This window comes from Aethina tumida, chromosome 2 (assembly GCF_024364675.1).
Source record: "Aethina tumida isolate Nest 87 chromosome 2, icAetTumi1.1, whole genome shotgun sequence".
NCBI classification, from domain to species: Eukaryota; Metazoa; Arthropoda; class Insecta; order Coleoptera; family Nitidulidae; genus Aethina; species Aethina tumida.
The window spans coordinates 15,070,876-15,086,805 of NC_065436.1; the positions used below are offsets into that span (position 1 = coordinate 15,070,876).

At 26.5% G+C, this 15,930-nt stretch overlaps 1 protein-coding gene across 9 annotated transcripts in view; it reads right to left on the minus strand.

Moving 5' to 3' along the window:
- LOC109597576 (B-cell receptor CD22) overlaps nt 1-15,930 on the minus strand; it is a 287,560-nt gene that overhangs the window by 148,886 nt on the left and 122,744 nt on the right. For all 9 annotated transcript variants that reach the window (XM_049962668.1, XM_049962669.1, XM_049962665.1 and 6 more), the window contains one exon: nt 5,034-5,211. In XM_049962668.1, coding sequence (XP_049818625.1) covers nt 5,034-5,211 — 178 coding nt within the window. The remainder of the gene's footprint in view (nt 1-5,033; nt 5,212-15,930) is intronic.

Here is a 15,930-nt window from a genome sequence, read left to right on the forward strand (position 1 = left end):
ACACGTCTCCCTAGAGACCTTTAAGGACTTTTTAGTTGAAGAAACTTTCTTCTCTAGTCCTGAAAAGTGCATATTCTGGGATACCCTGTATATTTACTGCAATTTACCTAATTTGAGCAAAATTTAAGATTATGGAGCCTGTCAAAAACACATTTAATGCTCATTCAATTTACCAAAACAGTTATCATACTGTCACTTTAATTCAAGATTCTTAATTAACATTTTCATACTCCGACGTAGGCGGTAGAACGTGACTATGTTAACCATACACAAAACGGCATTAAGGTAAATTATTTCATTTATTTTGAATGAACATCAGAGGAAAATATACTTTCATATAGATGTATAACTTAATTCGTCACCACTTTGTTCATTATGGTGCTTATTAAACTGTATGAATGGATATAATAGTCTAGATTTTCGCCATTATTAATAATATCTACTCTTGAATATACGGTTTCGTGTTGAACAATAAATATAACGTGCATGCAGCTGTGGAAATAATTGTCATAAGTCTCATTGTACGACTTTGTGTTGCCCTACTTTGTTTGATTCTTCAGTATACGCGACAACGTAAAAAAAATGCGGTAATAAATTTGTTATTCTTTACACATTTATCATAGCTTTCTTTGAGAATTCTCAGATTGGAAAAGTTTTACAAAACAGTCATACTATTTGAAAACATCGGAGCAAAACGATATAGATATCTAAACAAACTTTATTCCGGTCAATTTGAATACACGCGAGAGTTTACTACTACATCGTGAATTTTTATATTGTTATTACACAATTTGTTTCCAACATAATCTTGAAACAACACATATTCTATTTAAATGTTTGACGAGGTTTAAAATGTGCCTCTCATTTGGGTAGCTTTGTAATATTTCCATCATCATTTCCTCTTTAATAAAACTAGTTTTTTACTAGACAATTTTTTGTCCGTGAATAAATACTGAAATTCGTTTAATTAATTCCAAATACGATATTTAAATGAAGCATTTCCTTTTGAAAGTGTTTTTTCAACGTGACGGCACGTCTTTCATCATAGATTCAGATTAGGGAAACCACCGACATCCCTTCGTTCGGAGGATAAAGATTCAAGTGCAGAAAAAATAATATTTTATTTCTCAATTAAAAGGATTCATTTAGGCTACCAAGGAATAAGCTCCCTCGGTTTTTTTCTCGCTCACAATTCCTAATTTGTCTCTTTGTTTAATTTACATTCCGAGTGAGCACAAATCCCCACAATCTTTTATACAATCGAATTTCTGTAAATTATTCCGAAATACATAATGCAGCTTAAAAGCGTAGATTGACGTTCGATATGAGAAAAATAATATTAATGTTAATTAAATCCCGAGTGTGTGTTCAAGAGTCGAATTCGCGGGGATTATATGAAAGTAATTGGTTATACCCACCAATAGTGCTTTTGTTTTGGTGAAGCGCTTACATAATTCTATGAATCACCCTCCTGCCTCAGGAGGAGAGTGAAGTGGGATTTGCTGGATTTCAAAACTGATTTATATGAAACGTTACTTCAGGATACTAACTACGGTTGCACTGGCCCCTTTGTTGCCAATGTTTTTCCAGTCCACTCTACGACTAAACACAAACAGTGGCTATTTGCTGTCATTAATTATTCAATCTCTTCACAATTAATAATTGGAAAGGGTGAATGAGTTTATGCTCCTCCCATGAGTTGTGACAATTGACAATTAATATTAAATAAAATGGTAAAAGAATTATTATTGATTCGATACTGTTGCATTCTAAGAATAATTTTTGTAATTTTAAACAAAATGATGCCACATACACATTTAAGTTCAACAAAAACCATTAAGTTAACCTACAAAAACAACATTGTGCATCGAATATTAATCCACTATCAGTATAAATGGTTATTGTTAGCTCCACTCACTGTAAATAATTTGTTAGATCAATTTTGCGTTTTAATGTACTTTTTTGACTTTGTTTCAAACAAAAAAATTACAAAAATAGAATAAACAACTTAAATTATTATACATTGTATTTAAAAAATGTTCATAATGTAAACTGTAAATACAATATTCCCAATTCAATTTTTTCATTTTATATTTTCGATTAATGGTCTTGATGAGGTATAAAATACTTTAGACATAAAAATGTTAAATTTATATAATATTTGATAATTTTAAATTTAGTGTGTGTGGGAATTTATAATATATGCATTTTCTTTAGAGAAATCACCAAATAATGTTAATAAGAAGAGTAATTTTATGTAATTTTATTTTTAATTAATTAAGTAATTGTAATTTATACATATATATTTTTGAGTTTTAATGCACTTTCTTGACTTTGTTTCAAACAAAAAATAGATGACAAAAACTGAATAAACAACTAAAATTACTATACCATTATACAATTTTTTTAAAAAAATATTCATAATACAAACTGTAAATACAATGATATTCCCAATTCAATTTTCTTCATTTTATATTTTCAATTCCTCAATGAGTTAAAAAATATTCAAATGTATCCAGAATATGAACTTTATTATAGTATATTTATTTTGTTTAGAGAAATCACCAAATAAAGTGAATAAGAAGAGTTAAATATATTTTTTCGTGTAATTTTAATTAATTAATTAATTTTAATTTATATATAATTTTGCGTTTTAATGTAGTTTTTTGACATTGTTTTAAACAGAAAATAGATGTCAAAAACAGAATAAACTTAAATTACTATACCATGATTGTGTTGTTTTTAAAAAATATTCACAATGTTGTCAAATATTTATAATTTAATTAAACATCAAACCAAACAACAATTTTTTACATTTTACTATAAAAGTGAAATAACAAGACACTATTCAAATTTTATGATAAAAATATATAATTGATTAACACCTAAAAATTTATTTAAAAATAAAAATTAAATTAGAAAAAATATAAAATAATTTAATTGCAAAATTTTAAGTCACATACAACGATAATTAACCATTTTATATACAAGTAAAATCTGTTTTCAAAATCATTGCAATATCATTATTTATTTAAATAAACAGGTTATTCTTTCTTGTTTATTTTAAATCGACTCTCATATTTATTAGCTTAAAATTGACTGATTATACCATTACATTGATGTTCAAAATTGCTGTGAAACTATTGTGAATTAAATTTGATAGAATACATAATTATAAATTAATGTCCATATTATAAATGAATTCATCCGAAAGATAAACATTAGAGTTAATATAGCACATAGTATTAGCTATATGCACAACAACGACTAATTTGTTACCAAACATTAACAATATAAATACATTAATTATTTAATATAAATTTATAATTTATTTAAATAAAATACTGAATGCATTAATCTAATCCAATTTAAAGCTTCACTTAACAACAAACGAATTCATTTTTAGGATTGTCACGTGAATTGAAAAATTTATTTTTTTTAACTGTAGCATGTCAACAGAAAATTAAATTCTCATTTCAAATAACAAGAATATTGACATTTAAATAAAAAAAATAATAAACGGCACTAGTAAATTCCCCGTTATATTTTGTAATACGAATATGTTAACTTATATACCAAGTTGAACATAACAATTGTTGGTAATAAATATTTTACAGACATTTTATCTAATCACTTCATTAATGCAAATATTTTGAAAGTACTACAGAAACATATGCAGAGAATAAAATAACATAATAATAAATAAAACAGCAATAAATATTATTGCACTTTTCAGTTATGCTTATGTCTAACAAGTTAAATATGATTAATCTGTGTTTTTCTTATATTTTAGTAAAAAACTATTTCAATATTTAATTACATTGTAAGAATAAGTGATTTATAGATTTGGCAGATTGTTTTTTTTTACTCATTGCATAGAATATTAATAAAATATGAAACAATTATCTTGGAGATATTTCTTTTTGTTAGTTTTGACACAAATACAATAATTTTCTTAAATTCATTATTTTTACGTTTTAAGCATTTTACATCTTAACAGGAATGTTTATAAAAATAAATAAATATCCTGAATTCGATAAGTCATTTAGTATTTTACTTAAATAAATTATAAATTAATATTTCATATTGTTAATGACTTGAAACAAAATTACCGAAGTAAATAAATGGCACCAGCAAATACCCTATTATATTTTGTAATACGAAAGAAGAAACAGAAACAAATGCAGAGAAGACAATAACATAATAATAAATAGAATATCAATAAATATTACACTTTTTAGTTATACTTATTTTTAACAAGTAAAATATGATTAACCTGTATTTTTTCTTACATATTAGTAAAAAAGCTATACCCTGCTTTAGTTGGTGATTATTCTAAAAAAGGAAAACTTTACCGCAAAAGTTTTGACACATATACAATAAGTTAAAAATAGTCAACTGTTAACTTAAAAAGAATGTATATAATAACAAATAAATATCCTGAATTCGATTAGTGTACATAAAAAATTATAAATTTAAATTAAATAATTAAAATTTCATATTGTTAATGGCTGTTAACAAAATAGTCGTTGTAAATATAGCTTTATATATTTACTAAGTTATATTACATGTTGTATTAACTCTAATTTCGGATGAATCCATTTATAATATGAAAATTTATTTATAATGGTTCTTGATAGTGATATTTTTTTATAGTCAAAGTTCTGAATCAATTGGATTTTGATAATAGATTTAGGATATAAAAGTGTAAAAATAATTAATTTACCCAATTGACCAAATATTAAACAATTATTCATAAAACATGGAATAATTCCCTTTAAACTGTACAATAAATTCAAAATATTTCAAATGATTTTATAGATAAAGCTTCCATGCACAATTTTAATAAAAAAATTTTGTATTTTGGTCTTCAGAATAATAATCCTTATTTGATACAAACGAACAATAATTTTATTTCATTCGACATATTTTCCGGTCCGTGTCAGAAATTTGGTAACGTTATTTGGCATTTATCAGCTTCTAGGCAATTTAATACATCCTCGTAAAGGACAAATCAATTCTTATAAACTCACCTGTCTGTCGCATCTCCCTCCGCTCTGGTGATGCTACCCGCTTGACTGTACACATATATCCTCGACGTATCCTTGTACCATTTAACGCTGTGGAGGGTGCCACATTGTTTGACGTCTACCTTACATGGCAGGCTAACCGTCGAATCGACGTGGGCACGAACCTCCGTCTCCGTCGCCACTGGAATAAAAATTACACGTGTGAGGTTCTGCCATAAAGTGTCATAAATCTTTCTTATATTATTGGCCTGCATACCATTTTGGTAAGTTTCATGATATACCAAAGAAGAGAGATAAATCGTGATTAGATTATATATAGCAACTTTGCCTTGGTAAAAGTGTACGTTTAAATATCCAGATTATTGTCAGTTATGCAGTATGTCTGATAAAAACAATACATCAATATAATTTATAGTTTATTAGTGGGTTTAGTTAGGTATTTTTTAATATTTGAAAAATATTCAAGGGTTAAGAGTAGAGCAACTTTAAAATAAAACAACTTTATGTACATTTAGCCTCCTTTTATTTAGTATCTTGTAGCATATCCATTATTTTTATTAACTTCTAAACACCTTTTCATCATTGATTTTAATAGCTTTTCGTTCGAAATTTCTTCAGACTTTTTGCAGGGATTTTCCTATCAATTTCTTCTCAAAGGTTTTCCATTGGATTGAGGTCTGGGTTTTGTGCTGGCCAAGGCATGACACGTACTCTTTGAGAAGCGGACCATTCTTTAACTAACTTAGACGTATGTTTCGGATCGTTGTCGTGCTGGAAGGTTTACCTTAAACTGACGTTACCTTCGTCAAATGGAAGAATATGATTCTAGAGAATGTCACGATAAACAAAACGATCCATTATCCCGTCTAAGTTAACCAGTGGACCCATGCCAAACCCAGAAAAACACACCAAACCATAATGTATCCTCCACCATGCTTCACAGTGGGTTTAGTGTACTTGGGATTATACTTTTCATTAATTGATCCTCTCACCTATAAAATACAGATTTGAATAATTATAGTCGACTTTCATCGGAAAACAAAGTTGTTTTCGATTGCCCATCTGTCCATTTCACATGTTTTCTTGCAAAAAGTAGTTTCTTTGCTCTATAGTTTACAGAAATGAAGGGCTTCCTTGTTGGTTTTCTACCATAAAGACCACCTCTTTTTAGTCTTCATTTTATGGTACTCACCAACATACTGAGTTCGTTTATTTTTTAATTTATATGGGATGTGCTGATAAAAGTGTCGCGAACAACAATCGTTTTTGTTTTCCTGTCCACAGCTCTGTTAGTCTTGCGTTTTCTACCTCTTTTGGGAACTCCTTCCAGTGTATTCCTTCTGTTAAAATTGGAAATCGTCCTTGAAATGATCGATTTGTTTAAATTTAAATCCACTGCAATTTTACTCTGTTTTTTACCATTTCGGAACTTTTCTACAATTTGTTGTTTAATTTGTATCGTTAAATGGACACTTTTAGGCATTTTCAGCTTTAAGGACGATGTCGGGCACAAAAATAAATTATAAAATCAATTGTATTGAATATAGGTTTTGGTTGCTTTACTTATGAACCCTGTCCTAAATAAAATGTTGCATAAAAACTATGTAAATAAAGATATCCGTATATTAATTGAGGTACGAAATGTTTAGTCACTTATTAATTATAAAATTAATTGAAATCAAAAAGAATTGTTGTTATAATAAAATGATTATGTTTTTTAATTTGTTGCTCTACGTATGTTGCTCAACGTATGTGCAGAATCACAGTATATAGCTGAGTATTTTTTATCAGTCGCTTTACAAATTGACTGGAAATTGAACCTAACTTACTGTATCGATTTCGGTTTGCATTATAAACGAAATGAAAATTGAAAAATGTTTTGTTTTTTAATACTTCCTGCCATTCCCAGTCTGAAGTTATGGATCGTACAATCGATATTTAAATTAGATTTCAAAATAAATTTAATATAAAATACCTGCTCGTTTATTTCCAAAAAAATATGGGTCTGTGCATAATTCTACCACTAATTGTCAAGGTGAAAATTAATATGTCAGTGGATAAAGTTTTCACCTCGAGATTATTTAGTCCAAATCTATTGAGAAGAGTTTTATGTGAATCAAAATGTTAAGTACCTAAGCAATATATACACAAATACAAACGGTCCATTCTACATTAAAACATATATACTCGTATGCAGAAGCCGGGGCATAAAAAAGAAACATTGAGATAGAACGAGAGATAAAATATGTAGTAAACAGTGTTTACTTGCACAACATAATAACTGACCGTCAGTACTTATTGCAATATGTGGAATTTTAATTAAAAAATGCTAAAAGTTAATTAACAGAGTATTTGGTTCGTTTTTTAAAAGTATTTAAATTCACTAAAACTCATAAATTCGAATAAAAATTGTAAACGTATGAAATAACTTCTTCATAAATTAGATTGTTCCGTTTTAGTACGTTGAATATTAAACATCCGTTTACTGAAAATGTAAATGTATAGTTTGGCCTGATACAATGCAACAACACTTGTACGAGTTGGGTAATAAGGTTAAAGTGAAATTGGATTACAGTCAGGAACATAGAAATTAAAACGTAATATTCAGAATTGTTGAATACCTTTCCAAGTAATAAAGCTAATTACTTAATGAGCCCGTGCTGTTGTATTGGTATGAGGGAAATATCCAATTATGTATACCATTCAAATACCCAAAATTCGGTAACTTGTTTGTACTTTTGTCACTTATTTAATAATACGAATGTCTTTTGAGTAGTCAGATTAAGTTTTAGGTAAGTTTAATGAAGACACGTTATAATATTTTAGTTAATATCGCCCACTGACACAATGTCAATGTAATTTCACACGTTTCCGCACACATTCGAATTTAACAATATGTTCAGGTTTATTCGAGGAACTTGTTACATTATTATCTCAATTCGCCAACGAACGAGAACTGTTATAATTAAATTATGATTAAAATCACCATGAACGTCAGGAATTAAAAAATATTGAAAATAACGTTTATTTATTCACGGTTTGACATTGTCCAGATAAAATGTTGTTATAAATATAAATAAAATTAATGTTGATATGATTTCAAGTAATTTATTAAACTATTTTTAGTAACGCTTAGTAATTCTACAATTCTTATTAAGTTTATTTTTCGTTAATTATAAGATATATTAATTTAATTTAATAATAAATACTTATCAAGTGTATTATCTGTTCTGTTTATGTTAAGAACAAATCCTTAGCCCGTCTGGTCCACATGATTAGATTGAAACTGAGAAATCACTTTATACAATATAGCTTCCTCAATTTATCAAAAAAATTGTTGGAAATGTGTATTACTCAAAAACAGTTAGTTATAAAGTAATTTTTTCAATGAAATAGTTTTTGACTAAAATCAGTATTTGTGGAACCATCTTTTGCAGACCATACAACTTCGATGCAATTCAAACAAATTACAATTTTTCTCCTTATTTCAAAGTTATGAAGCCAAGTGTCGTCAACTATATGAATTGACTCTTGTTTGGTGTACTGAATTCATACTTCAGTCCCAAACATTCTCGACAGGATTCGTGTCAGAAGAATTTCCCGATCAGTAATGAACTGAGACCTTTTATCACGTAAAAAGTTACTATGAAATTGAAAATACGAGTACTGTTGAGAAACAAATAACAGTTCTACAATAAAACAATAAAATTATGTGAACAAATCATCAATTTAAACCTAATAAGACACAGTACAGTGGTCTAGTTTTTGCGAAAAATAGTCATTAAATTGTATATAACGGTTATTGATAGATTCATAGATAAAACTTCAAATTTTCATAGTTTGGTCTCAAAATTTGAGTATATTTATTTTATGGTTACAGAAGTTTTACATAATTTTGGCTGATATTAAAGAGTGATAACTGCTAATTTAAGTAACTTATACAAGGGTTTAATTAATCAATATTTTTGAAAATTGTAAATTGCCTTTAATGCTGAACAAATCAAAAATTTATATTCAACCAAAAAACAATATGTACTCTATATTTTAACAAACAATTAGGGTTATAAAATAAAAGATAAATGTATTGAGAAAATAGTATTTTTATAATCCTGACACACCATTAGATTTACAGAATTATTTAAAATTTTAAATTTTCTATTTCATCTCTGTATGCTATTTATATTATTCTTTAGTAAACAATTTCCTTAAAATATAAATAAATATTCGGTTCTAGAATTTTAAATGTCTACTGAAAACTCACTGTGTCCTAAATATCAGTTTCTGCTGAAAAAAAGTTAAAACATAGCTTATTTCAGATACTGGCATCAATTTAATAAGTTTAAATTGAAACTTTGGATCGTTTGGGATCCTTCCATACATTTGAATGGTACCAAATATTTGCTTTTTCATTTTTTGATGATAAGAAAATATTTTTGAAAACTGTAAATTGTCCTGAAAGTTGAATAAACCAAAAATTTATATTCAAACAATAGATATTTTATATTCTAATTTGATAAAGGAAGATTCATCTAAAAAAATAATTTATATTATAAAATAATAGATAATATATAGAAAAAATAATATTTTTACAATCCTGACGTACGATTATATTTACAGAATTATTGAAGTATTATTTAAAATTTCTACTTTATCTTCGTATGATATTTATATTAAATTTATTTAATAAATAATTTCCTTAAAATATAAATAAATATTCGATTCTAGAAGTTTTAATATTTGAAAACAGACCGTGTTCTAAACATCAGTTTCTGCTGAAAAAAAGTTAAAACAGAGCTTATTTCAGACACTGGCATCAATTTAATAAGTTTAAATTGTAAGTTTGGATTGTTTGGGATCCTTCTATACATTTACATGGCTCCAAATATTTGCAATTTATGTTTTTTGATGATAAGAAAATATTTTTGAAAACTGTAAATTGTCTTGAAAGCTGAACAAATAAAAAAATTACAGTCAACCATAAAACAATATGTACTTTATATTTTAATTTGTCAAGAGAAGATTCATCTAAAAAAAATAAAGCAGTATCATTTAGAATATAGTATAATATATAAATATATTGAGAAAATAATATTTTTGCAATCCCGACACACGATTAGATTTACAGAATTATTGAAGTATTATTTAAAATGCCTACTTAATCTTCGTGAATTGTAAGATTCGATTGTAAAGTATAAAAAATGTACATATTCAGAATAATACTAAATATATTATTTGCAAACATGTAATATTTGTTACTAATTATTTTTCATAATTATAAAAATTCTTAAAATAGTATACTTAATATAATATAATATATATTTATTACAAAATATTCTTGATGCAATCACTTGTAATGGATACAGTTTTAAAGACAACTTCCTTTATTTGCGACCGTTGTAGAGTTTCTTTGCGCCGTCCCGTGTAACGTTAAAAATTGACAAACAGGCGAATAGTTCAGCGCCGTTTGACCCGGACATTTCCAGCGTAAGCTGTTTGCAAAGGTTGAAGAGCTTAATTGGCCGTTCGGAAAAGTATACCAGTCAGTCAATCAATCAATTTCGTTTTATATTTGCCAACGATCGAGGAATCGATCTGCATAAACACCGACGGAGTCAAAACTGCGAAAGCGATTAACAACCCAATAATATAATTTTAGCTTTCTGTAAGATTAAAAACATACTTGCGTGCAAATCGAACGCGGATATTTGGCAAGGTATTTGTAAACACGATTGGAATTTATTGGTATAATTTTGTGTTTTGATTGATAAATATTCCGAAGGTCGAATCGAAGTCTAAATTTAAATATTTTAATAAAGAGAGGAGTATTTCGGGCTTTTTATGGGTTAATTTCGACCCGAAAGCTTTTTATATTTTAAGATGTGTGTAAAGTTAGTTTAAATGATTAATTCTATCAAATTTACAGTATAGGAATTTCGGAGTTTTGTGGATATTTGTGTGAACAGCCATTTATTTTGAATAATATTTAATTTTGGTAGAAATTATTTAATTACTTTAAATAATCTTGAAAGCTGAACAAATCAAAAAATTACATTCAACCAGAAAAACAATATTTTAATTTAATTATACTTTATATTTTAATTTGATAAGGGAAGATTCATTTAAAAAAGATAAAGCAGTACCATTTAGAATATAATATATAATAGATAAATATATTGAGAAAATAATATTTTTATAAACCTGACACACGATTAGATTTACAAAATTATTGAAGTATTATTTAAAATTTCTACTTAATCCTCATATGCCATTTATATTATCCTTTAATAAATAATTTCCTTAAAATATAAATAAATATTCGGTACAAGAAGTTTTAATATCTACTGAAAATAGAGCGTGTCCTAAACATCAGTTTCTGCTGAAAAAAAGTTAAAACAGAGCTCATTTCAGACACTGGCATCAATTTAATAAGTTTAAATTGTAAGTTTGGATTGTCTGGGTTCCTTCTATATATTTTCATGGTGCCAAATATTTGTATTTTACATTTTTTGATGATAAGAATATATTTTTGAAAACTGTAAATTGTCTTGAAAGCTGAACAAATTAAAAATTTACTTTCAACCAAAAAACAATTTGTACTTTATATTTTAATTTGATAAGGGAAGATTCAAATAAAAAAATAAACAGTTCCATTTAGATTATAAAATAATAGATAAATATATTGAGAAAATAATATTTTTATAATCCTGTCACACGATTTTTAAGTTTTAGGATATGTGTGTAAAGTTAGTTTAAGTGATTAATTCTATCAAATTCACAGTATAGGAATTTCGGAGTTTTGTGGATATTTATGTGGACAGCCATTTATTTTGAATAATATTTAATTTTAGTAGAAATTATTTAATTACTTTAAATAATCTTGAAAGCTGAACAAATCAAAAATTTACATTCAACCAGAAAAACAATATGTATTTTATATTTTAATTTGACAAGGTATGATTCATCTAAAAATGATAAAGCAGTACCATTTAGGATATAATATAATAGATAAATATATTGAGAAAATAATATTTTTATAATCCTGACACATGATTAGATTTACAAAATTATTGAAGTATTATTTAAAATTTCTACTTAATCCTCATATGCCATTTATATTATCCTTTAATAAATAATTTCCTTAAAATATAAATAAATATTCGGTACAAGAAGTTTTAATATCTACTGAAAATAGAGCGTGTCCTAAACATCAGTTTCTGCTGAAAAAAAAGTTAAAACAGAGCTCATTTCAGACACTGGCATCAATTTAATAAGTTTAAATTGTAAGTCTGGATTGTCTGGATTCCTTCTATACATTTTCATAGTAACAAATATTTGCATTTTACATTTCTTGATGATAAGAATATATTTTTTGAAAACTGTAAATTATCTTGAAAGCTGAACAAATCAAAAATTTACTTTTAACCAAAAAACAATTTGTACTTTATATTTTAATTTGAAAAGGGAAAATTCATATAAAAATATAAACAGTACCATTTAGATTATAAAATAATAGATAAATATATTGAGAAAATAATATTTTTATAATCCTGTCACACGATTTTTAAGTTTTAGGATATGTGTGTAAAGTTAGTTTAAATGATTAATTCTATCAAATTCACAGTATAGGGATTTCGGAGTTTTGTGGATATTTATGTGAACAGCCATTTATTTTGAGTAATATTTAATTTTAGTAGAAATTATTTAATTATTTTAAATAAAATGTAAAATATTTTGTCTGCATTTCTTAATTACAATGAATGATGTGAGTGTGTGTGTTATTTCTCTGACTGAGAGCAGCATGTCCCGCTTTTAAGTGGACTATACTGTATATATTATATATTTTTATAAAAACCTATTTATATTTCATAAATTATTTGTTACCCATAATAACTTGAAGTGTGTATAATTCACATTTAAATGTAACATAGAAAGATATGTAAGTAATGAATGAAGGAATCGAATTGTTATAAATTATGTAACAGATGCCACTTAGCCTTTAACCGTTTTATAGGCACAGGTAGTTGAGAAACAGCTGACACTTTACACCTGCCGTAACAGAACGTACCCCCGACAGACCGGGATCAACCTGTCGAACGAACGGAATATAAATAAATATAATTTATAAAATAAATTTTGAATTGCAATATATTAGAGTTTAAAGTGCATAATCTGCTTTTGTTAATATGCCTGTTTGTTCCAGATTTAAATCCTGCATTTAATAATTCATCGATGTTCAATAAACAATACAAATACTACTTTGATGGAGATTAAAATAATTCTAGTTAGAGATGGAAGGTAAAAATAAAATAAAAATTGTGCACCTACATGCAAACATGCCTTTTCAATACTCGGACAAACTTCGATGAAACTGCTTTGTGAAGCTTATGGAGATATAAATTTTGATGAATGTCTGTTCATGACAAATTGGTTTTCGAAAAGTTTGAAAGAAGTTGGCCGCCCCCTAAAAAAAATCCCGTAATGATTTAATGTTATTAAATATAACTTTTTCGAAGTTCTCATTATCCCCCGGATAAGTTGGCTCGACACTTTTCTAATTACCAGCACATGAAAATTGCGGACGGTGGTTGAAGAATTATATATGGACCGGTTTTCGTCGGAAGTACAAATGGAAGCCGGGAGATTAAATTAATAAATTCGAATAATTCGAAAGAGTGGTTGAGAGTTTCGGAAACTTCTGCAACTCGTGGTTTGCAATTTTGTTTTATTACGTACTTGATTAACAGGTGCCTTGCTTACCTTAAACCGTACTTTTTCGAGTAGTTGTATCTGCAATTCTTCAATTTTAATATTTTTCAATTTAAACTTCAAACGCGGGTTTAATAAGCGGCAAAAATTTGTAATAATGTTGTTGAATATTTTCGAGCAAATTAATTTTTAATCTCCCACTCATTTATAGAAATACGCTGGACGTTATGAATTTAACAAATTATGATGCTATTAATAGAATTTCGTGAGATTTATTTTAAAAATCGGAACACTCCAAGAATAACCTATCGTCGATGATCAAAAATAGAAACGTGCTTGTTAAAATTAAATTATTTATAACCTTTGTATTAATAAATTCCACACAATTAATACTTCTTTAATTATTACATGAAAATTTACTGGAAGAGTTTAGCAAACTAAGTTAGTTGAAGTAATAAGGATAGTCAAAGTAATAATTGTAATTATTTCTAATGTTAAAATTTTAAATATTATAAATTTTAAATAAGTATAATAATGAATATTATTTTACTATAGTACTAATGCACTACAGCCCACTCTTGTACACTAATTTACAAAAGGCCCTTCCAAACACAGCATTTTATCCGTGTGAAACCAAGGGAAAAAAGCAGTGGACGTTGTCTCGTAGACTTCCGTTTTACCTTACACTCCATCAAGCATGCATTTATTTTGTACTTAACATGACGAAGGAATAAGGAATACAGCGGAACACCATAATTAAGTTCCTAATGAAGGAATAGGTCTATTTAAATAAAAACGTTAAGACCAGCTTTGACCATTAAATATACATGTGTATAGTACCACATATTTGCATGTTACATTTTTTGATGACATAAATATTTGTGAAAACTGTAAATTGTCTTGAAAGCTGAACAAACCAAAAATTTACATTCAACCAAAAAAACAATATGTACTTTATATTTTAATTTAATAAGGGTAAATTCATCTAAAAAATAAAGCAGTACCATTTAGATTATAAAATAATAGATAATATATTGAGAAAATAATGTTTTTATAATCCTGACACGATTAGATTTACAAAATTATTGAAGTATTATTTAACATTTCTACTTAACCTTCGTATGCTATTTATATTATCCTTTAATAAATAATTTCTTTAAAATATAAATAAATATTCGGTCTAGTAGTTTTAATATTTACTGAAAACAAACCGTGTCCTAAATATCAGTTTCTACTGAAAAAAAAATTAAAACAGAGCTTATTTCAGACACTGGCATCAATTTAATAAGTGTAAATTGTATGTTTGGATTGTTTAGGATCCTTCTATACATTTGCATGGTACCAGATTTTTGTATTTTACATTTTTTGATGATAAAAAAAGATTTTTGAAAACTGTAAATTGTCTTGAAAGCTGAACAAATCAAAATTTTACATTCAGCCAAAAAAACAATATGTACGTAAGATTTGTACAGTTTGTATATAAGATAAAACAGATTATAATATGATAGAGAAATATATTGAGAAAATAATATTTTTATAATCCTGAAACAAGATTAGATTAACAAAATTATTTATGTATTATTTAAAATTTCTACTTAATCTTCGAATGCCATTTATATTATCCTTTAATAAATAATTTCCTTTAAATATAAATAAACATTGTGTTCTAGAAGTTTTAATATCTACTGAAAACAGACCGTGTCTTAAACATCAGTTTCTGCTGAAAAAAAGTTAAAACAGGGCCAATTTCAGACACTGACATTAATTTAATAAGTTTAAATTGTAAGTTTAGATTATCTAGGATCCTTCTATACATTTTCATGGTACCAAATATTTGTATTTTACGTTTTTTGATGGTAAGAAAATATTTTTGAAAACTGCAAATTGTCTTGAAAGTTAAACAAATAGAAAATTTACATTCAATCAAAAAACAATATGTATTTTATATTTTAATTTGATTAGGGAAGATTCATCTAAAAAAAAAAGCAGTACCATTTATATTATAAAATAATATATAATATATCGTAAAAATAATATTTTTACAATCCTGACACACCATTAGATTTACAAAATTAGTAATCATTTAAAATTTCTACTTTATCTTTGTATGCTATTTATGTTATCCTTTAATAAATAATTTCCTTAAAATATAAATAAATATTCGGTTCTAGGAGTTTTAATATTTACTGCAAAC